At 37.0% G+C, this 26,453-nt stretch overlaps 1 protein-coding gene and 1 long non-coding RNA gene across 2 annotated transcripts; both read right to left on the reverse strand.

The window, feature by feature from the left end:
• Window positions 1-2,810: 2,810 nt before the first annotated feature.
• Window positions 2,811-5,186, reverse strand: LOC109054496. The gene is made up of 3 exons (XR_006154358.1): window positions 5,115-5,186; window positions 4,356-4,411; window positions 2,811-3,780 (listed from the first exon to the last, which is right to left on the reverse strand). It is a non-coding gene; the product is annotated as an uncharacterized LOC109054496 (long non-coding RNA).
• Window positions 5,187-8,596: 3,410 nt separating this feature from the next.
• LOC109054522 (E3 ubiquitin-protein ligase rnf213-alpha) lies at window positions 8,597-26,336 on the reverse strand. The gene is made up of 5 exons (XM_042721319.1): window positions 26,180-26,336; window positions 25,798-25,995; window positions 25,333-25,422; window positions 25,064-25,242; window positions 8,597-9,515 (listed from the first exon to the last, which is right to left on the reverse strand). Exons 1-5 carry the CDS (start codon window positions 26,264-26,266, stop codon window positions 9,362-9,364), a joined length of 708 nt encoding a protein of 235 aa, XP_042577253.1. The 5' UTR covers window positions 26,267-26,336; the 3' UTR covers window positions 8,597-9,361.
• Between the last annotated feature and the right edge of the window lie 117 nt (window positions 26,337-26,453).

The following is a 26,453-nucleotide window of genomic DNA, read 5'->3' on the forward strand; positions in this document are numbered from 1 at the left end:
GTTCATGAGTCAGAAAAATGTTTCATGTTTGCAAGTTTTGCTCTTAACGGTTGAAATAAGCAACTTTCTCTCACTGAGAGAGAAGCTTTGCAGTATATGTGGCCTTGATTTCTCTTCATTTGCCTAGAACCAATAACTCTGCATTAGTGTTCACAGAAGCTGTAAACAGACAAGGGTGCTCCCTGAATCTCTAATATTAAGTTTCTGTTCATAGAACTACAAACACATTGAAAACTGTCTTTCTGCATTGCAAATAACATTTCAGTTCATGAGTCAGAAAAATCTTTCATGTTTGCAAGTTTTGCTCTTAATGTTGAAATAAGCAACTTTCTCTCACTGAGAGAGAAGCTTTGCAGTATATGTGGACTTTAGTTCTCTTCATTTGATCAGAAGCACTAACTCAGCATTTCACATAAGCTGTAAACTGACAAGGCTGTTTACTGAATCTCTAACATTAAGTTTCTGTGCATAGAACTACTAACACATTGAAAATTGTCTTTTTGCATTGCAAATAACATTTCAGATCATGGGTCAGAAAAATCTTTCATGTTGTCAAGTTTTGCTCTTAACGTTGAATTAAGCAACTTTCTCTCACTGAGAGAGAAGCTTTGCAGTATATGTGGGCTTGAGTTCTCTTCATTTACTCAGAAGCACTAACTCTGCATTAGTGTTCACAGAAGCTGTAAACTGACAAGGGTGCTCATTGAATCTCTAATATTAAGTTTCTGTGCATAGGACTACTAACACATTGAAAAGTGTTTTTCTGCATTGCAAATAACATTTCAGTTCATGAGTCAGAAAAATCTTTCATGTTGTAAAGTTTTTCTCTTAACTTTGAAGTAAGTTACTTTCTCTCACTGAGAGAGGAGCTTTGCAGAAGATGTGGGCCTTGCGTTCTCTTCATTTGCTCAGAAGCACTAACTCAGCATTAGTGTTCACAGAAGCTGTAAACTGACAAGGGTGTTTACTGAATCTCTAACAATAAGTTTCTGTGCATAGAACTACTAACACATTGAAAACTGTCTTTTTGCATTGCAAATAACATTTCAGTTCATGAGTCAGAAAAATCTTTCATGTTTGCAAGTTTTGCTCTTAACGTTGAAATAAGCAACTTTCTCTCACTGAGAGAGAAGCTTTGCAGTATATGTGGCCTTGATTTCTCTTCATTTGCCTAGAACCACTAACTCTGCATTAGTGTTCACAGAATCTGTAAACTGACAAGGGTGCTCACTGAATCTCTAACAATAAGTTTCTGTGCATAGAACTACTAACACATTGAAAACTGTCTTTCTGAATTGCAAATAACATTTCAGTTCATGGGTCAGAAAAATCTTTCATGTTGTCAATTTTTGCTCTTAACGTTGAAATAAGCAAGTTTCTCTCACTGAGAGAGAAGCTTTGCAGTATATGTGAGCAAGCGTTCTCTTCATTTACTCAGAAGCACTAACTCTGCATTAGTGTTCACAGAAGCTGTAAACTGACAAGGCTGTTTACTGAATCTCTAACAATAAATTTCTGTGCATAGAACTACTAACACATTGAAAACTGTCTTTCTGCATTGCAAATGACATTTTGAAAACTCTAACACATTGAAAACTGTCTTTCTGCATTGCAAATAACATTTCAGTTCATGAGTCAGAAAAATCTTTCATGTTTGCAAGTGTTGCTCATAACGTTGAATTAAGCCACTTTCTCTCAGTAAGAGAGAAGCTTTGCAGTACATGTGGGCATGCGTTCTCTTCATTTGCTCAGAAGCACTAACTCAGCATTAGTTTTCACAGAAGCTGTAAACTGACAAAGCTGTTCACTGAATCTCTAACATTAAGTGTCTGTGCATAGAACTACTAACACATTGAAAACTGTCTTTCAGCATTGCAAATGACATTTCTGTTCATGAGTCAGAAAAATCTTTCATGTTGTCAAGTTTTGCTCTTAACATTGAATTAAGCAACTTTCTCTCACTGAGAGAAAAGCTTTGCATTACATGTGGGCTTGCGTTCTCTTCATTGCAAATATAATTTATTTTTATAAATCAGAATCATCTATCTTGTTGGCAAGCTTTGCTCTTAAATTTGCATGAAGGAACTTTTTCTCACTGAGAGAATCATTGCAGCATATGTGGGCTTGCTTTCTCTTCATTTGACCAAAAGCAGTAACTCAGCATCAGTGTTCACAGAAGCTGTAAACTGACAAGGTTGTGCATTGAAGCTCTAACAATTTTCTGTGCATAGAACTTCTAACACATTGAAAACTGTCTTTCTGCATTGCAAATAATATTTCAGTTCATGAGTCAGAAAAATCTTTCGTATTTGCAAGTTTTGCTCTTAACTTTGAAATAAGGAACTTTCGCTCACTGAGAGAACATTTGCATTACATGTGGGCTTGCGTTCTCTTCATTTGCCCAGAAGCACTAACTCTGCATTAGTGTTCACAAAAAAAGGAAACTGACAAGGCTGTTCATTGAAATAAGCAACTTTCTCTCACTGAGAGAGAAGCTTCGCAGTATATGTGGGCTTGTGTTCTCTTCATTTGCCTAGAAGCACTAACTCTGCATTAGTGTTCAGAGAAGCTGTAAACTGACAAGTCTGTTCATTGAATCTCTAATATTAAGTTTCTGTGCATAGAGCTACTAACACATTGAAAACCTTAACATTGATTAAAACAACTTTTTCTAATTGAGAGAGAAGGTTTGCAGCATATGTGGGCTTCCTTTGTCTTCATTTGCCCAGAAGCAGTAACTCAGCATTAGTGTTCACATAAGATGTAAACTGACAAGGCTATTCATTGAAACTCTAACATTACTTTCTTTGTATAGAATTTCAAACAAATAAAAAACTGTCTTCCTGTATTGCAAATGTCATTTAATATAGTATACCAAGTTTAATGAATCTCACACCTAACATACTGCATTATGGTCACTTCACACTGCCAACATTTTGTTTTGTTTGGTCAGTGCGTTCACCCTGTTGGAGTATGGCAAGTGTGAAATGGCTTTTAGATGCCTTGAAAAAAAAAAAATTAAAATATATATATTTATATATATAGTTCATTTGCAAAAACTGATAAACAGCCCTTAAAAAAAAATTGCATTATTCTCCACGTATAGCGCAATCTGAACCCTAAATATGTTTGGTCAAAAAATCCAGTATTGTCCACTTTCAAGGCATCGCGAGTTAATGTTTCACTGCAGGAGCCGACAAGCGCCCTTGTTGTTTTTGTTTAGAAGCCGATAAATCAGTTTTAGTGAATCAGCACACTGTATTTAGGTCAGGTGACAAAGCTACTTTCACTTTAAAAAGACGTGCTAGCTGAGAGGAATTTTTCAAAGTTGACTAAATGCGATCGGGGATGGATAATTTAGATGAAGTTGATGAACCTGTGATATCTTCAGGGTGTAAAAGGAAAATAAAAGCTGAAACATTTTCACGGAACCTTGCAAAAGTAGTGTGTTACAATGGTGAGGGAAAAACCATGTACTGTATTGCCTGTAATCACATACAATCTATGATCACAACAACATCAACCTTTTTCTGGCATCTACATTGTCATCTGAATAATCTTAATCTTAATCAATACAACCCTACTGCAGTTTGATTGATTTTACTTGGAAGGCGCAATAAAAAAAAAGTGATTTCTGAAAAAAAATAAAAAAAAAAAAATTATTGGTTTTTAAGAGAGGAATCCTTGTGAATGAGAAGTCTGGTGTTGAGAATGGATTTGGAGCTGACTTCTGTCCAGGTTGTCACAACATCTCTCGATTTTCTGTGTTCACGAACAGCCCTGAAATATAATTCAAATATTAACAATGATTGTTATAAATGTAATGTGAAGCTTTTACATTCACAATGCTCATTTTGATCTTGGTGAAGTGTGCAGAAAATTCTGCCGGACTACAATTTAGTCTTTGGTAAACAGTTTTCAAGAGTGCAAATAAGAAGTTTTAAAGCACCTTTCAGGCTTGTGTGAGGTTTCCACAAGCAACAAAGTCTACTTGAACAAACACTTTACTATATTTATAGTTTAGAAAATCTTACTTATAATTCCCACCTTCACCATTGATCTGGCATGGCAGATGACCATTACAGACTTTTTCACTTTGCAGTGAGGCACAGTCACAGTACTCAGTTCTGTCTTACCATTATTCATTTTAATATCAAAACACTTTTTTATTATTATCTGTGTCTCATTTTGAATTATGTTGTACCTCTCTGGTTGTAGTGTCCTCAATGCAGTGTTAAACAGGATGGCCTTGTAAGACATACAGGACTCAAAAAATATTTGATATTTATTTGATATATTTTTTTTAATATCCTATAAAGATAAAAAATCTTTTGAATGTTTGAGGTTTTACTTACTAGTCAGATGGTAAATAGTGCCTGGAGAAGTCAAAAAGAGGTCCGCTCCAACTTTGCTGCTCGGTCATCAGCATGGAAGAATATAGGAACATAAACAGTTTGTTACATAGCCAACAATACGTAGTATACAATGTCAGATTTATTAGAAATAAACTACAGCAGAGTTGAAATGCAGAAAAGAGAAAGAATTATGTACAGAACACACAAAAAATCTTAAGAAAATAAAATGTATGTTTTTAGGTTTTAAAGATGTATGATGATATAGGTGAAATATGTTGTGAAAAATACATTTTAAGTTATTTAATAAGGTTTCTCAGAACACCTGTGTTTCCTATATTTCTATCAGCATATTTCTTTTTTTGACACTCCTAAAACCACAGTACATTTTTTTTAATCAATATTTGTCTACAATGAAAGATAAAAACGTGTTTGGAATAGTTCAGCCCATTTTAGTTCATGTAAGTGGATTAAAAGTACAGTGCACACTTTTAGGTTAAATTAATTAGCTTATTTCAATTCACTAACAAATTGCCAGCAAAACAAAGCTATAAAAAACACTAATCTACACATACATGATTAAAATCCCAAACTTTCATAAATAAGAGCTCAAATCTATAGCTAGCTTACCACTTATAGTTAGCCTCTATAGTTAGCTCACGGTTGTAATGCTATATTCAACAGAAGCGTGTCAATTACATGTAAGATCGTGTCAGGAAAACTTGTATATATTATTTGTGTAATTTTAGGGACTAAATTTACCTGAAAGCAGTAAAAACAACAGTGAGAGATGGAAGGTTTTGCTACTTATCAGCTGAATTGCCGCCCCGTTTCCATGGTAACTCTCCACTCCAGTTTAAATGCTTGTCGAATGTTCAACGCGCGCGCCCATCAATTATGAAAGTTACGCAGCGTTAACATAAATAGTACATAATATTAGAAACTTGTTCTGAAACTTCATAACATATTAAGTTGATAGTAGGCATAAATTGAATGAGAATATAGCATCTATATAATATAATATAATATAATATAATATAATATAATATAATATATTATAATATAATATAAATAGCTTTAAAAATGTTACTGTGTAGAAACAAAATGCATTGCTGCATTGCAAAAACACATTGATTAAAACTTATATGAGGCATAACTATTAATTTCACAAATAGCCTATGTAAACACACACACACCCAACATATGTATTTTTAAAATATATTTTCAAAATATATTTCAATATATTTAACAGTGCTTCACATATATGTGAATTTATTACCTTTCGTATGGGAGGATCAACTAAATGCTGGATTTTCAAAAGTATGTGAAATATTTAAAGTTCGCGGCATAGAATGTTTAAAATATGTCCAAGAGTTTTACACACCGGTCTGTTAATGTGGCGGCATTTATTTTTATTACTCCGCTAGATTTAGTCAACTTGTTCAGACAGCAGATGACACAATTCAAATTTCGTTTGTTTGGCTGTTTTTTAAGACTCCTCTGTAAATTCATGCTAATCCTTACGTGGGAAAGAGCATGAGGAGCACCTATTCATTTAAGAAAACTATTAAACATTTGACTGAACTTTTTATTATTTTGACAAACCTCCATTTCAAATTATGTCCCCTGAGGTGTTTGTCCACAGAATCTTTTTCAGCACAAGGACATTAAACATTAAAGAACGTTATATGTTATTTTCACCATTTTCTTTGTGTCAACTAAAGCAACATCTCTGGTGTAAGGAAGCATCTACAACGTGTGCATCTTTGTTTCTCCACTTCTGTCATATTTCTTAATGTAATGCAAACACATTGCTGAGAATGATAATGTTCCACATTTCGTAAAAGTTATAGAAAAAAATAAACAATGTTTACATAGGAATAATCTTTGCACAAACTAAAAATCATTGAATTTCGAAATTGTATCAACTGATAATTAGATAATTGGGTAACACTATATTTCAAGGTGTCCTTGTTACCTTAAAAACTTAAGCCAAACCCCAATCCTAACCCTAAGAACATATAAATAATATTACTCATTACTGTAACACTGTAACAAGGACACCTTAAAATAAAGTGGAACTGATTATAATAGCCCTTATAGCACTGGAAGAATATATGAAAGAGAACATACACGTTCTTGTGTGCAAAAAATAAATGAATACGTGTTTTTGAAAAAAATATATGATTCAGATCACTTCTGTTTTTAACTCTCAAAAATGTCTGTCTTCTTGACTTAGCTCCTAGGCCACTGTAGCGTTTGGACCAATCAGATGCCCAATTATTTGTTATATTTAACAAATAATCTCTTACACCCCCCCCATTCAGCCAAATGGCCAACTATGGACCCTTCCCCCAAAATGCAGCTAACACCTCAAAAAGGCAGAACAGGCCTCTGGTTCCATGTCAACCAAAGATAAATTGTCTGATAACACTCGTTTTATTGCTCAAACGAAAGTGGGCAGAGCAACACTTACTTCATTTACCAATAGGAAAAACACACAATGCTATAGAAATGGACTCTACCCTATTCATTCACAGACAAACCTTTTTTGACCTTCCTATCACACATGTCCTCAGGTCATTGTGTATATTATTACTGTCCTTGTATATTGTCTCTTGTATTGTATACTGTTTATGCATGCTTATGATAGAACCACTCATTCATGTAATCTTACCTATACCATGTTTGGTCTCTATGAATTTGCCTTCGGATGATCTAATTGAGAGTTTATATATGTTGATACTTATGCAACAGTGTTCTAAGAATCTTTATTAGTTTTGCATCAACACCCAGTCAAATTGCATATGCAATTGACCATGCTGCAAAGACAAAGAGTTGTAAACTTTCCCTCCAAAAATGCAAGTCACCATTGGCTTTTTGACCCCCAAGAGGTGTGACCTCCACAGTACTTAAATTGCCTCACTTCAGTGACGCGCCTTGCTTTTTAGTCTCTTTACTTGTCTCTCATCACCTTCCCGTCTTCTGGTTGCTAAGTCCCAGAGCCGGTGTAGCCGCACATGGAAGACCTTGACACAGCCAGTCTGCAGAACTTCAGAGATTCAGAGAAGATGAGGATGTGAGCTAGAACTCTTCTGGAACCCTTAAGTTTGTGCCAGGCATTTGGCCTCGTCTTTCCATTGAGTTGAGTTGAGATTATTTGACAAAAAAATTAGCAATTCACCGTTACAACCTTCTTGTCAAGGAAACACAATAAAGTTACAGTAACTAGAAGACATTGTGGTCCTTTTTTTTTTAAAAAGAGAAGAAAAAATCCGCTCACTCCCATAAGATCAACAATTCAACATTCAAACAAAGACCCTCGGATTTCAGCTCTGTCAGCTATGTCTCTCTTTAGCTCATTTTCACTTTCAACTTGGGTAGAAACTCCCAATCACCATTGTGTCAAAATATTTTTGGAGTTCATCACTCTTCAAAACCAGAAGTATACGATCACAAGTCCAAACCTTGAAACCATAAAGTCTTTCATCCGAGACTGCATCCAGACACTTGTTCAACGACCAAGACAATGCAAGTATCATACATTTAACTAAACGAAACCAGAGGTTAAAACCTACAGCATGCTGTAGACACCCTTGTAAAATTGCACTAATGGTTTTTAACTCGGGTGGTTCTGTTCCATTCTAACTGCATTCTCTGGTTCTCTAATGGCTTCATTCATCCACTTTAGCTCCCCTTTGCATGTATGCGTGAGTTTTGTTTGTTTAGACTAGTTATGTGTTAGTGTTTTGTTAAAAAAAATTTATGTGCATGAATTTGAATCTGTCACCGCTTGTGAATTCAATGTCCCTTTTACGATTCCGATCAAGCTACAGTACATGCTCTACTGCATTAATACAAGGTTATTTTCTGTGGCCAGTTTATATGAAATTACACAATGTTCTCTGAACAAACAAACTTTTGGTTGATGACAATATTATTTCTGCTGCAGTTACTACTGGCAGCTGATATAAATCATTTTAATTAATTATAATTGTAATTATTTACATAAATTTCCCTTTTGAGCTAATTTGCTACACCACTGTAAGTGAGCATCAGTCGATAGCAACCAGGTAGGTCAATGTTCTATAGCCACTTAGAGCATATCGGTTAGGGCAGTCTGTCAAATTATACATTTAAAAACTGTATATGAAAAATATTATTTTTACTCTTCACCTTCCAAACAAATCAAAATCTTTAAACATGCTTGTTATACAACATGCCAACTATGAAGAGGAGGTAAACATGTTTAATAACTTTTTATTCAAATCCATGTTAGTCACAGAAAAAGTAAACATCACAGCATTTTTCCGGCATGATGACCACAGAAACATTGTTTTTAGTATAGTAAAAGCACAGAAAAAAAAATGCAATGGAAAATGAGGTTAGAAATCCCTGATAAGCTGTAAAGGAGATACACACACACACACATACATACATATATATATATATGTTTTTTTTTATTGAACACCTATGTTTAAAAAAAAAAAAAACATTAACCAAAAAACAACACGCTATCAAAAACATGGACAAAAACAAACATGGACAAGTGCAAGTCCAGGTCTGGGCTCACGATGTGGAGTGTTTATTTCAACAATCAACAGTTCACATTCTTAAATGAGTGTGTATGTATCTTAAAGTAACAAGTAAACAAATAAAGGAGGAATGGTTAAGCAATTGTTGGCAACTTCCAAACAAAACAGAGAAAATAGTTAAAGCAAAAAAGTTACACTTAATGATTGTTTTGAACTTTCTATACTTTGTAACAAGTTGTATTGTACTTGCTAATTATCTGAGAGATTACTTTGACAGATTGTACCTTAATATTACAGTATAAAGTGCTTTATATAAGGGAGCAAATATGCAGCAGCTGTACTGCATATTGTGCCTAAGGTGCACAAAAGGCACTGTCTTCAAAAGTTTGTACTGAAGTCATCTGTAAATCATTTCTAAGTTTTCTCTGATATGAGAGTGACTGGGTAAGACAACAGAAGTACGTCATACAGGATCTATCTTTGGTTTCTTTCTTGTCTGAGAAGAACAGATAACTTCCATGTGTCTGTGTACTGTGAGAGCAGGATCTCTTCAGGGAAGAACTCGTCCACCTCAGGAGGAATGTCCAGATCTTTACGCTCCATGTAGGACACAACAGTGTCTTTAAGGCTGGAAGACAGACATAATTTAGTGAGTTATGATAGATTTCCATATGTTCAACAGGGGGCTTTAGAGTGCACATCACCACAATCTGGATTCTGCTCTGCAGACTGCTGTAGAATACAAAACCCAACTTAATTAACTTCAGTATTTTCAGTGTATTATCAATACTTTTTGACACCACAATTTTATAGATTAAGTAGAATAAGGATTGAACACATTTTTCTCAGTAAATATATTTCTAAAGGTGCTGTTTCACCAGATGTTGGTAACAACCCAAGTAATCCAAGTTATGTGTAATAAAATGGAAAGACCAAAGGTAAAAAAGTATTAAACACGTTTACTGAAATTTATTTAATACTATGTACAAAAGCCTTTGTTAATAATGACAGCTTCAAGACACCTCCTGTATGGAGAAACTAGTCGCATACATTGTGGAAGAATGGGCCAAAATCACACCTGAGCACAGTCTTCAAATCTTGAAGGTCCTGTGGGCCTCTTCTATGAACTCTGATCTGTAGTTCTTTCCATATATTTTCTATTGGATTCAAGTCAGGTGATTGGCTGGGTCATTCTAAAAGCTTTACTTTCTTTCTCTGAAACCAATTGAGAGTTTCCTTGGCTGTGTTTGGGATCATTGTCTTGCTGAAATGTCCACCCTTGTTTCACCTTCATCATCCTGGTAGATTTTTATCAAGAATATCTTTGTACATTTTTCCATTCATCCTGCCTTAAATTATATGAATTCTGCCAGTGCCACACCATGACGTGCAGTGCCATTTGACCTACAAACATTGTGTTTATTATTATTTTTTCCCAGTGTTTCACCGGCTTGTATAAATGTTGTGCAGCAAACTTTAAATGAGCTTCAACATGCTTTTTCTTCAGCAATGGAGTCTTGCATGGTGAGCATGTATGCAGGCCATGGCGGATGAGTGCATAACTTATTGTTTTCTTTGAAACAATTGTATCTCCTAATTCCAGATCTTTCTGAAGTGCTCCAGAAGTGGTCCTTGGCTCTTAGACAACTTTTCTGATAATACTTTTCCCTCCTCTGTCAGAAATCTTGTGAGGAGCCCCTGGTTATGACCGGTTTATGGTGAATAATGTTCTTTCCACGTCCGGATTATGGCCCCAACAGTGCTCACTGGAACATTCAGAAGTATAGAAATGCCTCTGTAACCAATGCCATCCGTATGTTTTGCAACAGTAAGGTTGCGAAGGTCTTGAGAGAGCTCTTCGGTTTTACCCATCATGAAATGTTTCTTCTGTGACACATTGGTACTACACCTTTTTATAGACCATCAATTGAGACTGAACCAGCTAATATTAATATCCACTGACAAGGGGCAGTATTGCTTTTTAATTACTGATAGATTTCAGGTGGTGTCTTGGCTTTCCATGCCTTTTTGCACCTACCTTTCTTCATGTGTTCAAAACTTTTTTCCTGTGTCATTTCACTTTATTTCACTTTATTCACTTTATTATATTTAACTTAATCTCTGAACTTATTTGTTTTGTTTTCTTTGTATATATGGATTGCTTGGGTTGTTACTGACATCTGGTGAAAATTTCATATATGTATGTAGTATTTGGGTTGTTACCGACATCTGGTTTATGTATGGAGTATTTGGGTTGTTACCGACATCTGGTTGACAGCACCTTCAGAAATATATATATATATATATATATATATATATATATATATATATATACACACACCACACACATATATATACACACATATACATATATGTGTTTTATTTAATTTAACATATATTTTTTTTTTTATTTTATAATTGTATTTATACATATATATATATATATATATATATATATATACATATGTACATATATATACACATATATACATATATATATACATATACACATATATATATATACACATATACACATATATATACATATCACATACATATATATACACACACACACACACACACACACACACCATACACACACATATATATATATACACATACACACACAAACACACATATTACATATATATATTGTGCTGGGCAACGTATAATTTTTTTTAATCGTGATTAATTGCATTAATTATTGCACACTTATTTATTTAAAAGTACTGCTTTATGAACAAAAGTGCAATAACATTTGATTTGCAAACACTTTAAACAAATAAGGTGCTTTTTTTTTACAGCAGTATTCAGCAGTTAAAATATTTCTTGTAAATCTCAACTTAAACATTAATGTAATCAAATTAAATATAAAACCAAAGCTATTTGCCACTGCCAGGGCATTAACGTTTTTATAGAAAAAATGTTATAGTTTGTTATAGAAATGGTATATTCAGAGTCCAGAGCATTGATCATAACATTATAACGGCACTTTCGGAGAAGAGACCTGTACTATCGCAGGACCCAACGCGGCACACATGGCAACACTTGATGGGTGAGTGCGGGTGCTGGCGCGGGCGGGTAGAAGCTCATGTCTGCGGGATGCGGGAGAATAAGGGTGTACTCACACTAGGCAATCTTAATCGTGCCGGTGCTAGTTGTAACTAGTTTGACTAGTGTGAACGATCCGTGCCATGCTCGGTTGTGGTTCGATTAGGAAGAGGTGGCCCAGAGTGTGGTTCAGTTGGGCTTGGGCATGTAGTGTGAGTGCTAACCGTGCCGGAGCGCAGAATTTCTGATACCTGCAGCACAATTGCATGAACATTTCTGGGGGCAAAAGTGATAGATCTGTAAAGCAATATATTGTGAGAGGGCTGTGTCGTCCCAAACGACTCAAAATAATAAACCACAAAGTTAACAAAACAATGCACTCCACTGTGCTGAGCGAGAGCGCTTCTCTGCTGCCTTCACGAGCTATTGGAAACTTCCTATTTCAGAGCCAGTGAGCAACGGACTTGCAAAATAATAATAATAATAACAGCGCAGTAAGATAATTGTCACCATTAATTAATTAATGTGTTAACGCGACAATAATGTGTTAACTTGCCAAGCCCTAGTGTATACATATATTATATATACACTCACCTAAAGGATTATTAGGAACACCATACTAATACTGTGTTTGACCCCCTTTCGCCTTCAGAACTGCCTTAATTCTACGTGACATTGATTCAACAAGGTGCTGAAAGCATTCTTTAGAAATGTTGGCCCATATTGATAGGATAGCATCTTGCAGTTGATGGAGATTTGTGGGATGCACATCCAGGGCACGAAGCTCCCGTTCCACCACATCCCAAAGATGCTCTATTGGGTTGAGATCTGATTACTGTGGGGGCCATTTTAGTACAGTGAACTCATTGTCATGTTCAAGAAACCAATTTGAACTGAATCGAGCTTTGTGACATGGTGCATTATCCTGCTGGAAGTAGGCATCAGAGGATGGGTACATGGTGGTCATAAAGGGATGGACATGGTCAGAAACAATGCTCAGGTAGGCTGTGGCATTTAAACGATGCCCAACTGACACTAAGGGGCCTAAAGTGTGCCAAGAAAACATCCCCCACACCATTACACCACCACCACCAGCCTGCACAGTGGTAACAAGGCATGATGGATCCATGTTCTCATTCTGTTTATGCCAAATTCTGACTCTACCATCTGAATGTCTCAACAGAAATCGAGACTCATTAGACCAGCCAACATTTTTCCAGTCTTCAACTGTCCAATTTTGGTGAGCTCCTGAAAATTGTAGCGTCTTTTTCCTATTTGTAGTGGAGATGAGTGGTACCCGGTGGGGTCTTCTGCTGTTGCTGTTGTTTATGTATGTATGTGGGTCAAAGACGAGGCATCATTTACGTCACCATTTTTTTTGTACTTTATAAAATTGATTTTAAATGAATTATTTTAAATGTTTAATGAAAGTATTTAGTGTAATTTAATATTTCAAATAACTTTTGTGACAATAAAATGTCAAAATATGGGGGAAATAATGTTCCAAAGTGTAATGTCAAAATATGGGGCAATTGTATTGTAATTTGGTTTTATGGTTAGGTCTTTGATTTTACAAATAAATTTTTAAGTTAAAAAGATATATTTTTTGTATTTGCATTTTCAATTTTGCATTTTATTTTTGTTTTTTTTTTGTATTGATGGTGCAGTTTATCAGATGTCATTCAGTGTAACAGGAATAAGTTGTTATTCTGAAATCATATATATAAAAAAACTGATAGTCATTCGTCAGTCTGTGACATCATTAAATGGCACCTGGTGCTGCAGAAGAGTGAGTTTATTGCTCTTAAATTCTTGGTAATTTCACATTTTCATGGTGTGCTAACATAGGTTACAACAACACATGTCATTCAGTGAAATGCCAAAAAACACTTTTAATGTTAGATTAAAAAAAATAAAAAAAAGTATATGTTGTGAATAATCATGACTATCTTTACTGGTCAAGTTCACTGTTTGAAATAAGTGGCCATTTGATTGCCTGAAATATTAGCTTATGTAGATGTTTCATCATTCAGGGTAATGCAAATTATCTGTTACACCACAGTGTCATCCATTACACTGAATGACAGTATCACTGTATAAATATTTTTTTTTCACTTATATTACAAATAACTGAGGAATATTTAGCATTGACAAATATGTGTTAAACTTAAATATTAATATTTTAATGCATTTTGGTATTTTTTCATTTGATTTTTTTATTAATTATAGACATCCATGAACAGAGGGAGTCACTAGGCACTGTAAAAAGCCAAAAAAGCTAATAAAGTAAATGTGGACCCAGTAGCATGGGTGGTACTCTTAAAGCCTGTATAGCACTATTCATTCTGCTGCAGATTTGTTGTCTGCCACTTTAAATGCTCGAGTTCTTTAAAGTTGAATGAATTCTAATTGGCTGTCAATGCTTTTATCAATCATCAGCTGGAAAAAAAATCCAACAATATCAAATAATATAAAAGAGATTCCAACAATATTGTTTCTCTGTGCAGTTATCGTTAGTCGTGCTGTGGAATCTGCTTTTATACAGAAGGGTTTCCCCCCACTTTTTTGAATTATTATTATTATTTTTTAAAAATCTTTATCTTTATCCTTACCGTACTTGGTGTGAACGTGCCTTTAGCCAGGAAAAGAGAAGGATATTAAGGACTGCAATTGTTGGAATAATAGCTTGACAATAATTATGGGCAGAGAGACCCTCTCACTATAGTATGTCAGTAGTTCAAGAGAGATCACTGAGGGGATTCTCCATCCCAAATACTCATCCTGATAATGTCATTTATGTTTGCAAACAGAAAGTATTAATAAATGTGGCTGCAAGCAGGAATTTACTATATTTCAACATCTGTTTCTGCAGTCATTTAATCAGGATTATTATTAAAACTAATTTAATGACACGGATTAATACTAAAAATATTTCAGTTATGGGAACAATGGCAATGTTATCTCTCTTTTTGGCAAATCGTCATTCAGAGTAACAAACCATGGTCATTCAGTGTAACACATATATTTATTTAAAAATTAAACAATATACTTATTCTGACCTGTACTTATAAATATACAAATAAGAATATATGATCATACTAAATTTTTATATATTTTAAATGATTTTCACTTCCTTACAAAAACTTCTTGCTGGCAAACTGGAAAAAATAGTGGTTTGAAGGACATTGGCAAAGTATAAAGATTTAAAAAATAAGTTAATAGATATTTGAGGGCTGCACTGTGATGCTTAAATAGAGTCTTTTAATATGTCATCAAATGATTCAGATTTTAAATATACCTAAAGATTTTTTGGTATATAAGTATTGTTACACTGAATGACATTTTAGTGCGTGTCTTTTGTCAAACATGGTAAAAAATGCATGATAATAATTATTTTTGGTTCAGAAATATTTAAACTTAAACAGAACACTTTCTAATCAACCTTCTACATAGCGAGTAAATCACTCGCATATGCAACTAAATCTTTACTCTGGGCGACTAAACTGACGGTTTTTCCGGTAGTGGGGGGAACTAATGTACAAACGTTTATCGTCCCTGTATGTATTTCAGCAAATCATTTCGAGCGAACGCACACAACCTGATAAATATTCATAAATCCAGTAGCTCATTAATCCTTAGTGCGTTTTATATTTTCTTATTAGTAGAATTCGTATCAATCTCTTATCAGTGTTTGTTTATTGCAATTGGTTTTTTTTTTTTTTTTTTTTTTACAGAAACACCGATTGACCAAAAAAACACCACCACCTTCAACACATGTCTTTTGGACTGAAGCAATGTAACACCCGCTGACTTAAATGATAGAGCTTGAAAGATAAAAAAAAATTAAATATAACTCCGACTGGATTTGTCTGAAAGGAGAAAGTCATATACACCTAGGATGCCTCAGGAATGAGTATAATGCAGCCCAATTTTCATTTTTGGGTGAACTAACCCTTCAAGCTCCTAATCTCAGGTTTTTGCCTGTATAAAAGACACCTGTCCACAGAAGCAATCAATCAATCAGATTCCAAATCTTCCACCATGGCCAAGACCAAAGAGCTGTCCAAGGATGTCAGGGACAAGATTGAAGACCTCCACAAGGCTGGAATTGGCTACAAGACCATTGCAACCCAGCTTGGTGAGAAGGAGACAACATTTGGTGCGATTATTTGCAAATGGAAGAAACACAAAATAACTGTCAATCTCCCTTGGTCTGGGGCTCCATGCAAGATCTCACCTCATGGAGTTTCAATGATCATGCGAACAGTGAGGAATCAGCCCAGAACTGCACAGGAGGATCTTGTCAATGATCTCAAGGCAACTGGGATCATAGTCACCAAGAAAACAATTGGTAACACTACGCCATGAAGGACTGAAATCCAGCAGTACCCGCAAGGTCCCCCCTACTCAAGAAAGCACATGTACAGGCCCGTCTGAAGTTTGCCAATGAACATCTGAATGATTCAGAGGAGAACTGGGTGAAAGGGTTGTGGTCAGATGAGACCAAAATAGAGTTCTTTGGCATCAACTCAACTCGCCATGTTTGGAGGGAGAGAAATGCTGACTTTGACTCCAAGAACACCATCCCCACCATAAAACATGGAGGTGGAAACATTATGCTTTGGGGCTGTTTTTCTGCTAAAGGGACAGAACAACTGCATCGCATCAAAGGGACAATGGACGGGGCCATGTACCATCAAATCTTGGGTGAGAACCTCCTTCCCTCAGCCAGGACATTGAAAATGGGTTGTGGATGGGTATTCTAGCATGACAATGACCCAAAACACATGGCCAAGGCCAAAAGGAGTGGCTCAAGAAGAAGCACATTAATGTCCTGGAGTGGCCTGGCCAGTCTCCAGACCTTAAACCCGTAGATTCTAGGTTTTAGATTCCGAGGTTTCTAGTATGCCTAGTAAGAGCTTGATTAGCTGGTTCAGGTGTGTCTAATTGGGGATAGTTCTAAACTTTGCAGGACACTGGCCCTCCAGGACCGAGTTTGGGTACCCCTGCCATAGAAAATCTGTGGAGGGAGCAGAGGGTTTGAGTTGCCAAACGTCAGCCTAGAAACTTTTATGATTTGGAGAGGATCTGCAAAGAGGAGTGGGACAAAATCCCTCCTTAGATGTGTGCAAACCTGGTGGCCAACTACAAGAAACATCTGACCTCTGTGATTGCCAAAAAGGATTTTGGCACCAAGTACTAAGTCATGTTTTGCGAAGGGGTCAAATACTTATTTCACTCATTAAAAAGCAAATCAATTTATAACTTTTTTGAAATGTGGTTTTCTGGATTTTTTTGTTGTTATTCTGTCTCTCACTGTTCAAATAAACCTACAACTAAAATTATAGACTTATCATTTCTTTGTCATTGGGCAAACATACAAAATCAGCAGGGGAACAAATAATTTTTTACCTTACTGTATATATGTATGTATATATTTATAAACAATGAAACTATATCTTTCTAGCTGAGCATGATGAGTGTGTATCACATATTTTGGCCAGTTTTATGTTTTGGATAGCCTTTCCTAGCATACTGAAAGCCATTGAGACATAAATATATGGTTAATTCAGATATTACTTTCACTTCATGAGGATAATCAGGAGTGGGGCTTATGTTCCACAAAACCAGTCAGAAATTACTTTTAGTTTTACAAGCCTTCAGTACAAAAAAAACTAAACAAAAACAGCTACTGCAATAACTTGCAGTTCAGTAAGTGAGTTAAATGTTTATTCAATAACTGCTCTAATGAATTCAGTGAGTTTATTAACCGACGGCGCCATGTTGTGGAGAAGCTGTGTTTCATTGTGAAAGCAAAGCTACTTTGTTTTGCTTTCCAAATGAGGACTAGAAATCAGTGGTTAAAGGGATCGTCCACCCCATAATGAAAATTTTGTCATTAATCACTTACCCCCATGTCGTTCCAAGCCTGTAAAATCTCAGTTCGTCTTTGGAACACAATTTAAGATATTTTGGATGAAAACCGGGAGGCCTGTGACTGTCCCATAGACTGCCAAGTAAATAACAGAATCAATCGCATCCTTGTGGCGTGGATGACACAGAAGAGCATGCACAGCATAAAGTGATATGGAGAGACACAGAGGAGACCGTTGACAAAGGAATTATTGAATAAAGTCGTTATTTTTGTTCACCTATATTTCTTCGCTTACAAAGTGTTCCTGTCACTTCATATAACCCAGATTGCACGTCTGATGGCAGATGGAGTATTCTGATGACGACTTTCATACCTTTTATGGGCCTTGACACTGCTATTTACTTTGCAGTCTATGGGACAGTCTCAAACCTCCAGGTTTTCATCCAAAATATCTTAAATTGTGTTCCGAAGACAAACAGAAGTTTTACAGGTTTGGAACGACATGGGGGAAAGTGATTAATGACAAAATTTTCATTTTGGGGTGGAGTATCCCTTTAAGTTGTATTTACAACACTGTTGTATTCAACTCAAATATTCAGATGTGTGCAGCGCATTTTACAGAGGACGAGTATGGGATCAGAATCCCGCCAAATGTATTGCAGTCATAGATTGAAAAATAATAAGCATAAATAAAACATTTAAAAACACATGTAAAATAATAACGCACAAAACTGAACAACAAATGCAAATTTTTTTTTAAATAACAAACAACGCGGTCATGGATCGAAAAATAATAAGCGTGAATCAAAAATGTAAACACATTTAAAATTATATTGCACAAAACTGAAACATGAATTAAAAATTTTCCAAATAGGAGTGAATATAAGGTTTCCTGCTCATATGTTATTTTTTTGTGTGCTTATGGTTTTTTCCCCTTTGCTCTTGTTTCCACGTTCTGCGCTTGCGTTTCTAAATGTTGCGGTTAGAGTTTCATGTAAATCAGGGCGGGCTTCAGCGTCACCATTGGGCCACAAGTTCTAGATTGACAGCTGCTCCTCTAGCCAATCAGTCCAAGGGGGAGTTGACATCACTCGGATGCGACTCGTGGCTGCTGTGGCAGGTGTGTGAAGCTGGATAACCAGCGTCAGCAGGCAAATCCCGGAGGATCTCAGGTAATTAGCCATAAATATTTTGTTAATGGGTGACAGAAACATTCCCTTTGTGTGTTATGATATTTTCTGCAAGCTCTATGTAGTCCGAGTAGGCCGATATGTAGCCCGCTAACACGTGTCTTGTTAGTTTGGTTTAGTGAGCAATACTTTATATTTTAGGCAGTAGAGCTGCACTATAAATCGCACGCGATATTTGATGCGCAGCTTGTCAGTAAAGCCGGTTCTGTAATCAGCGGTAAATCCCCATCACCTGCGCACTTTCATGGAGCAGCATTTACTACACAGAGCCGTTATGCTGCTCCATGTGAAAGCGCGCAGGTGATGGAGATTTACCGTTGATTACAGAACCGGAATGCAAATACAGTATTTTATGTGTTATATTTGTGGTTGTAGCTAGAAGGGATACAGTTACAGGAAACCAACATTAAATATTTTTTTCTACCAATTAGATTGTGTTTTTATTAAAGTTAACACCTACCCCAACCCTAAACCTACCCTTACAGTAATGCAGATACATTAAAAATCATTGTTTAGCACGAGAAAAAGGATGCGATATTGATGTGCGCATGCGCAGTAAACCCTGGTAGGTAATGTCAGGACACCGCCTTCACTGACAAGACGCGCATTAAATATCGCGTGCAATTTATCGTGCAGCCCTACAGTGCCTAAAATATAAAGTATTGCTTACTAAACCAAACTAACAAGACACCTGTTAACGAGCTAGATATCGGCCTAGTCGGACTACATAGAGCTTGCAGAAAAGATCATAACACACAAAGTGAATGTTTCTGTCACCCATTAACAAAATATTTATGGATAATTACCTGAGATCGTCCGGGATTTGCCTTCTGACACTGGTTATCCATTCTCACACTAGATCTTCACACTATTAATCACGGGATTGGGACGGGACAGGAAAAAATGTCAGCGGGAGTGGGCGGGACCGGGAATCATAATAACACTTTGATCCCAAACTTTTTACACAAATATAGCCTACCTTTTAAATAAACTATAAACTGTAGGCTTATATTTAATTTTGAACTCAATTCTACTTCCCCTGTGTCTTTATGTTCTCCTCCTGTCTGCTTTGGTGGCTGGTTCAGTGAAGGACAGATCGTTAACGATTGGTCTATGTGGTAATACAGTAGCCTACATCGGGCAGGACATCCAAAAGCCCAGCTATCATTCATAGACCTCAAATATAGCTTTTCATCTAAAAGATGTATGTAGTCACAACTTTACATGGCCGCTCAATCTAATGTTAACCCACAGAAATGTGCGCTATTGAAGTGTGTGCGCAAACTGAACAGCAGCGCGCTCACAGCAGGACAGATAGAGGCACCGGTGCGCTCACTGGCTCTTAAAATACTCCGTAATCTTTGGTCATACAGATAAAAGTAATAAATCTTTCGAATCCGTATACGTTCATTTGTGTGCATTCAGAATAACTACGAAACGTGCTTCTGTAAAATAAAGCAAACGATGCGGTTTCTGTCGTCTCGGTCATGTGAATTTGAGCGAGAAACTTTGAAACTCTGTGTATGAAAAATAAATCTATAGACAGTGAAATGTCTACGCTCAAATGAAAAAAAATAAAAAATAAAATAAAATAGAAAACGTGTGTGTTAGCATGGATGTTTTACATTAAATTTAATGTGTGTGCAATGCACAACGTGCATTAAGATGGCTTTCAGTTCAATAAAATAACAAAAAAACTACATTTTGAATTTTTATTTAACTAAAGTGGGCATGCTGTGATCTGTACTGTATTTTATTTTTATTTTTTTGTGACAGATTCCGGCCAAAAAGAAATACAACATAGTGGGAGGGAACGTGAGTCATTCTTCCGGGATTGAAACGGGAAGGGATTTTCCCCCAGTTTTTCTGTGTGATTGGGACGGGATGGGATCTTATTTTGCGGGAGTGGGACGGGAGAGATTTGAAAATCCACTCTACTTCACACACCTGCCACAGCAGCCACGAGTCGCATCGTAGTGACGTCAACTCCCCCTTGGACTAATTGGCTAGAGGAGCAGCTGTCAATCTAGACCTTGTGGCCCAATGGTGGCGCTGAAGCCCGCCCTGATTTACATGAAACTCTAACCGCAACATTTAGAAACGAAAGCGCAGAACGTGGAAACAAGAGCAAAGGGGAAAAGACCATAAGCACACAAAAAAGTAACATATGAGCAGGAAACCTGATTTTGTTTGCGATTTGGAAAATTTTGAATTCATGTTTCAGTTTTGTGCAATATAATTTTAAATGTGTTTACATTTTTGGATTCACGCTTATTATTTTTCAATCCATGACCGCGCTGTTTGTTATTTAAAAAAAAAAAATGCATTTGTTTTTCAGTTTTGTGCATTATTATTATACACGTTTTTACATTTTTGATTTATGCTTATTATTTTTCGATCTGTGACTGCAATACATTTGGCGGGATTCTGATCCCATAGACGAGGACTGTTTCCTGTGAGAGTAGCCTACAGTGCCAGTGTCTGTTTCTATAAAGTGGGGCATTTACAACTTTGCAAGGACAGTCTAGCACTTCTGACTCACAGCCTGTAAGTACGAAGTACGTTTACATACTTAAAGAATTTGCCACTGATGATTCAAACCCAAGTTTTAAGCAGTGAAGAGTAGCATTTGTTGTTTGTTGTTTCTCCGATCACAAATGCAGACATGGTTTTATGTTTACGCGGCGCGTTACGCAACGCAATGCATAAAAATACAGTATAAGTCATTATAATCAGTAATTATGTCCCCACTGGATACAACAAATGCCTCGTTTATAATGGGTTATATTGTTTTTGTCTGGTCACGCTGGGACACAGCATCACAGTACGGTAAGGATAAGGCAGCGTTTTCCAATCCCAGTCCTCTTATCACCTACAACGTTTGTTCTATCCACCGTGCCCTGCAAAGTGGACATCACCGGATATTCCGCCATGATTCCAGTTCGAAACGACTGTTTATGTTCCATTCAAAAGGCATTAAAGTGTGCTAGATGTGAATTTAAATTGTATTTATTTACAGAGGTATATGATGTTACACTCATCAGTGTGTGAAGACATTGCGCAGCGCAAATCCATGAATGAATGTCCACAGTGAAGTAAACTTCAATGGATTTCCCCTGCTCAGGGAGTAGGGAGTAATGCCCTGCATTTCAGCCCGAGCCCGACTGGCCCCGACTTATTTACGCCCCTAGGGCCGGGCTTCGGGCCAATTTTCACGTCATAGTTCACATGTGGGCTGGGCCTCGGGCCTTTTTTGGGTTAGCCTTCTTTTTATATTTTTATAAGACATTAATAAAAAAAAAAAAAAAAAAAAAAATGAGAAGTTGACGTCGACGATAGAAAAACAAACATAGAAATACGTCTCATAACCTCATAACTTTCATAATCTGATAATTACACTGACATATGACTGACATGACAGTCTCACGCACGCACGTCACAGAAGGTTTTCCGTCAACGCGACCCACGATTCACCTCATGTGCAAATAATGGAGAATATTAAGAGAAAAATCGCAGATGGCCAACTTAAAACGTAAATAATGATGATTCATGCAGCGGCGAGCATTTCTGTGTCTGCACCTGTTGCTGTGGGCCACGCAGCAAAAAAGAGAGCGCTGGCCGAGTTTGAGGAAGAGTGGGAAAATATTGTGGAGCAGGACGAGGATGACGACGAAGTACAGCAATAGATGCGCCTCAATCACAACATGGAAGGTGATGGACGAGATGTGCTGCTCTGGTGGAAACAGCACGAGACCCTGCTACCGCAACTGTCAAGACTGGCTCGCTCTGTGTTTAGTGTCCCCGCCAGCAGCAGCGAACGTGTCTTCAGCGCAGCGGGAAGAGTGACAGAAGAGAGGAGGACTGGGTTAAAACTTTCCACTGTGGATGCTAATCTTTTTCTCCACGATGCTCTGTAAGATACTGTTCTAACTTTTCATTTGATTGGACTTTATTTTCGTTTAACTGTTGGAAACCAATGGAAAAAATAATGGCCATGTTCTGTGGTGCATTTTTGAGGTAAGATAAGCTGCATGTTTGTTTTTAATTTAATTTAATTTGTTTTGATTGTAGGCTATTGCTCATTTTGTTTGCGAGCGTTGTTGCGAGCAGCCTGAGCCTGCCTCAGTATTTCAAAAATGTTGTTTTACTCACTGTGGTTTAATAAAAAAACATTTATTAAACTAACTGTCTGTGTGATATGCTTGAAGTGTTTTATATCTATGGATTTTATTGTAGCCAAGTAAAGTATTAGCGTTGATTTGAGAGGCTAAATTGATCAAACATGTTTTACTCGCTGTCGGCTCGGCTGCTTAATCGTCATTTGAATAAAAATGCTCCAAACATTTGTCTAAATTAACTTAATAAAGAAATGAAAAGAAACATAACTAACAAAACTTACCTATTTAAAAAAAAAAAAAAAAAAAAAAAAAAAAAAAAAAAAAACGGGCTCGTGTCGGTCTCGGGCTGATAATTCTGATGAGCTGTCGGACACGGATCGGGCTAGGGCCTGAGCGTCTCGGGCCAGGGCCGGGCTCGGGCCTAGATTTGAGGCCCGTGCAGGGCTCTAGTAGGGAGCAATGAACACGTGCAGGGATCATATCAATCAGAACGCAGTTCATGCACGTAGCTCTCTTCTAATGAGCTGGTTATTTGAATTAGGTGTGTTAACTAAAGCCGCGTTCAGACTGCACGATTTTAGCCCAGTTTTTGGCTCGCCGACAGGTTTTGAGAAAATCGCGGACAAATGCCCGAAATCAAAGGCAAATCGGTGCTCGTTCACGCGAGTGACAATCACGCAGTGTGAATGACAAAGGCGCGATCTGAGAGATTCAAAATTATGCCGTGTGAAAAGTGTTCTGACTGAAAACTACGTCGGCGATGACTGACAGCCAATGAGAGAGCAAGATACAGAGCAGCGGGGAGTTCGGGGAGGAGTTATATACCACAATATCAGCAAGCATGGCTTCGTTTCAGAAAAAGGCTTCTTCTCGGTCTATGTGGACCCAAGAAATGGAAGAAAAATTAGTAGAAATTTGGCAGGAGCACCCGTGTCTGTTTGACGTTTCATCTGAGCTAGACCAGTCTCATGTGAGAACTCCGGTCTTGCATGCTTGATATCGCGTTGTTTCCCTTGTCACATCTCGCGTGTGTTTGGTTGTGAAATGTAGTTTGCATGCCAGACAGAGTTGTCGGCGATTCTTCCTATTGTAAAGTCATGCAGTGTGAAACCTTCTGTCGCCGATCCATCGTGCAGTGTGAACACAGCAGCGACTGAATGCTGGCCGAGATAGTCATGCAGTGTGAAAAGAACAGTGACCCGACTACTTTTAAAATCGTGCAGTCTGAACTCGGCTTAAGAAAGACATGCAAAATATGCAGAGCAGGGGAGTGCAAAGACTGGGATTGGGAACTGCTGTGGTAAGGGGCGTAACATTTCTGTCACACGCTTTAGGCAATCAGCCAATCACAACGCACTGGATATCTGACCAATCAGTGTATACCTCACTTTTCAGAACGATGAGCTTTGTAAAAATCGACACGTTTCAGAAAGGCAGGGCATAGAGGAGAAACAATAATGTACATTATGTGAAAAATAATGTGTTTTTTTTTTTTTACCTTAAACCGCATAAACACATTGCATTACACCAAATACATAAAATAATGTTCTTTTTAGCAACATGACCCCTCTAAGTATTCATCAGACTGATTCCAAACCTAATGTGAGCGAAAGAAAACAATGAAGGAAGGTGTCCTTTCAAGTAATTTGTTTGTGAATCAGACTACACTAGCGTTATTTTTTGTTTTAGTGCAGCTCATGAGGACAGTACAACTAAAGGACGTGCAATATTCCTATTACATTAACAAACTGGGTAAATTTATTTATGCTTGTGGCTCAGGAGAATCAGCACTGCACTAAACACTGGTATAATCACTTAACTGCCTAAATAATGAGCTGAAGCAAAAGTGAAACCCCTACAAACAACTGGTTGTGCACATTTGAAGAAAGCAAAATTTAGAAGAAAATTTGCAAGCGCTTGTAATATTCCTATCAGGTCTCACCCCCAGTCAGGCCTAAAGGTGTCCGTGGCTTTTGGGTTCTTCAGGACCAAAAGCAGAAACTCATGCATCTCCAACAGGAAGGCATCAGCGCTGGACTTAGTGAAAAAACTAGTTAGCAGCCTTTTGTGTTTCTCCTGCAAAGGACGTCTGTACTCTTTGCTGATGCCCACAAACGGGTCCTGAAGAGCAGATGAACAGAGTCATTACCACATACAAACTCACTATAAGCACAAAACAGAATACTATATTTACTGTGCTGAGTGTCTCACCCTCTTCAGACGTAGCATTGTCTCTGATTTCAGAGAGCTGAGCAGCTGCCACAGTGCCACACTGTGTTTCAGGCTGCACCTACTTAATGCCTGCAGACACAATTATCACATACAGGTATCACACATTGCCAGTAAACAGATTAGGGATTGAGTCAGAGCGGTCAATTAGTGAGACTAACAAGTCTAGATTTCAGTGTGTGCTACTTTTTAATTCTAGGATGAATCGTATGCGGGTCTTTTTTAGCATCTTGTGTCACAAACACTGTGCTTTTTAAGTTAACATCAAGGTTAAAGTATTTCAACATTTAAATATCTCAAGGCCTCTTCTGTTCCAAATAACAAGAATGTGTGTTAAACCCCCCTAAAAGAAACAGGTCTGATCATGACATTAAACCATTCTAACTATACAGGGCTTCCTTAAGACCAGTGAGGATAGCATACTTGTAACAGCACTACATAACCAACCTTGAAGACATGTGGGGCCATGTGGTCAGTCATCTGTAGCACCTCCTTCAAATAAGTGCTCAGCTGCATGTGTGGCTCTCCCCCAGTCATGGCGAGGAAACCCAGGGCCAGTTCGACTGTGGACAGGGCCTCACACACGTCACTGTAGGACTGCAGCTCCTTTACGAGGTCATACTGTGTCAGAGGCTGCAACGACTCCTTTGGATACACAATAATATAGCGGCTTGTGACATGGATTAAATGGATGTTATTCATTTTAAAAGTTGCATTTAAACAATATTAATATTTATTAAGAGCATTTTGAGCATTGGACCTACATCTAACAATAACATAACCAATACAATGTATAAACATCTATAATGTTATAAATAATATAACTCACTTGTTGAACTTTGCCCTTAACATCTTTAAATATGAGCTCATAATTTCTGTCCTGTCTGTTCACCAGTGTTGGAATACCCTGAAACATGAAAAGACAACAACTCACAAAAAAAAACACAAAAATAAATGCAATTTTACTTATTTATCTACTCTACTGGTTGTCAATCCTGAAGAACTAATAAAAAATACATCTGAATCAACATCTGACTCATTTATCTACTCAATTGGTTGTCAAGCCTAAAGAACTCCTGAAAACACATTTGAACAGGCATTTT

This window comes from Cyprinus carpio, chromosome B3 (genome assembly GCF_018340385.1).
Source record: "Cyprinus carpio isolate SPL01 chromosome B3, ASM1834038v1, whole genome shotgun sequence".
NCBI lineage: Eukaryota > Metazoa > Chordata > Actinopteri > Cypriniformes > Cyprinidae > Cyprinus > Cyprinus carpio.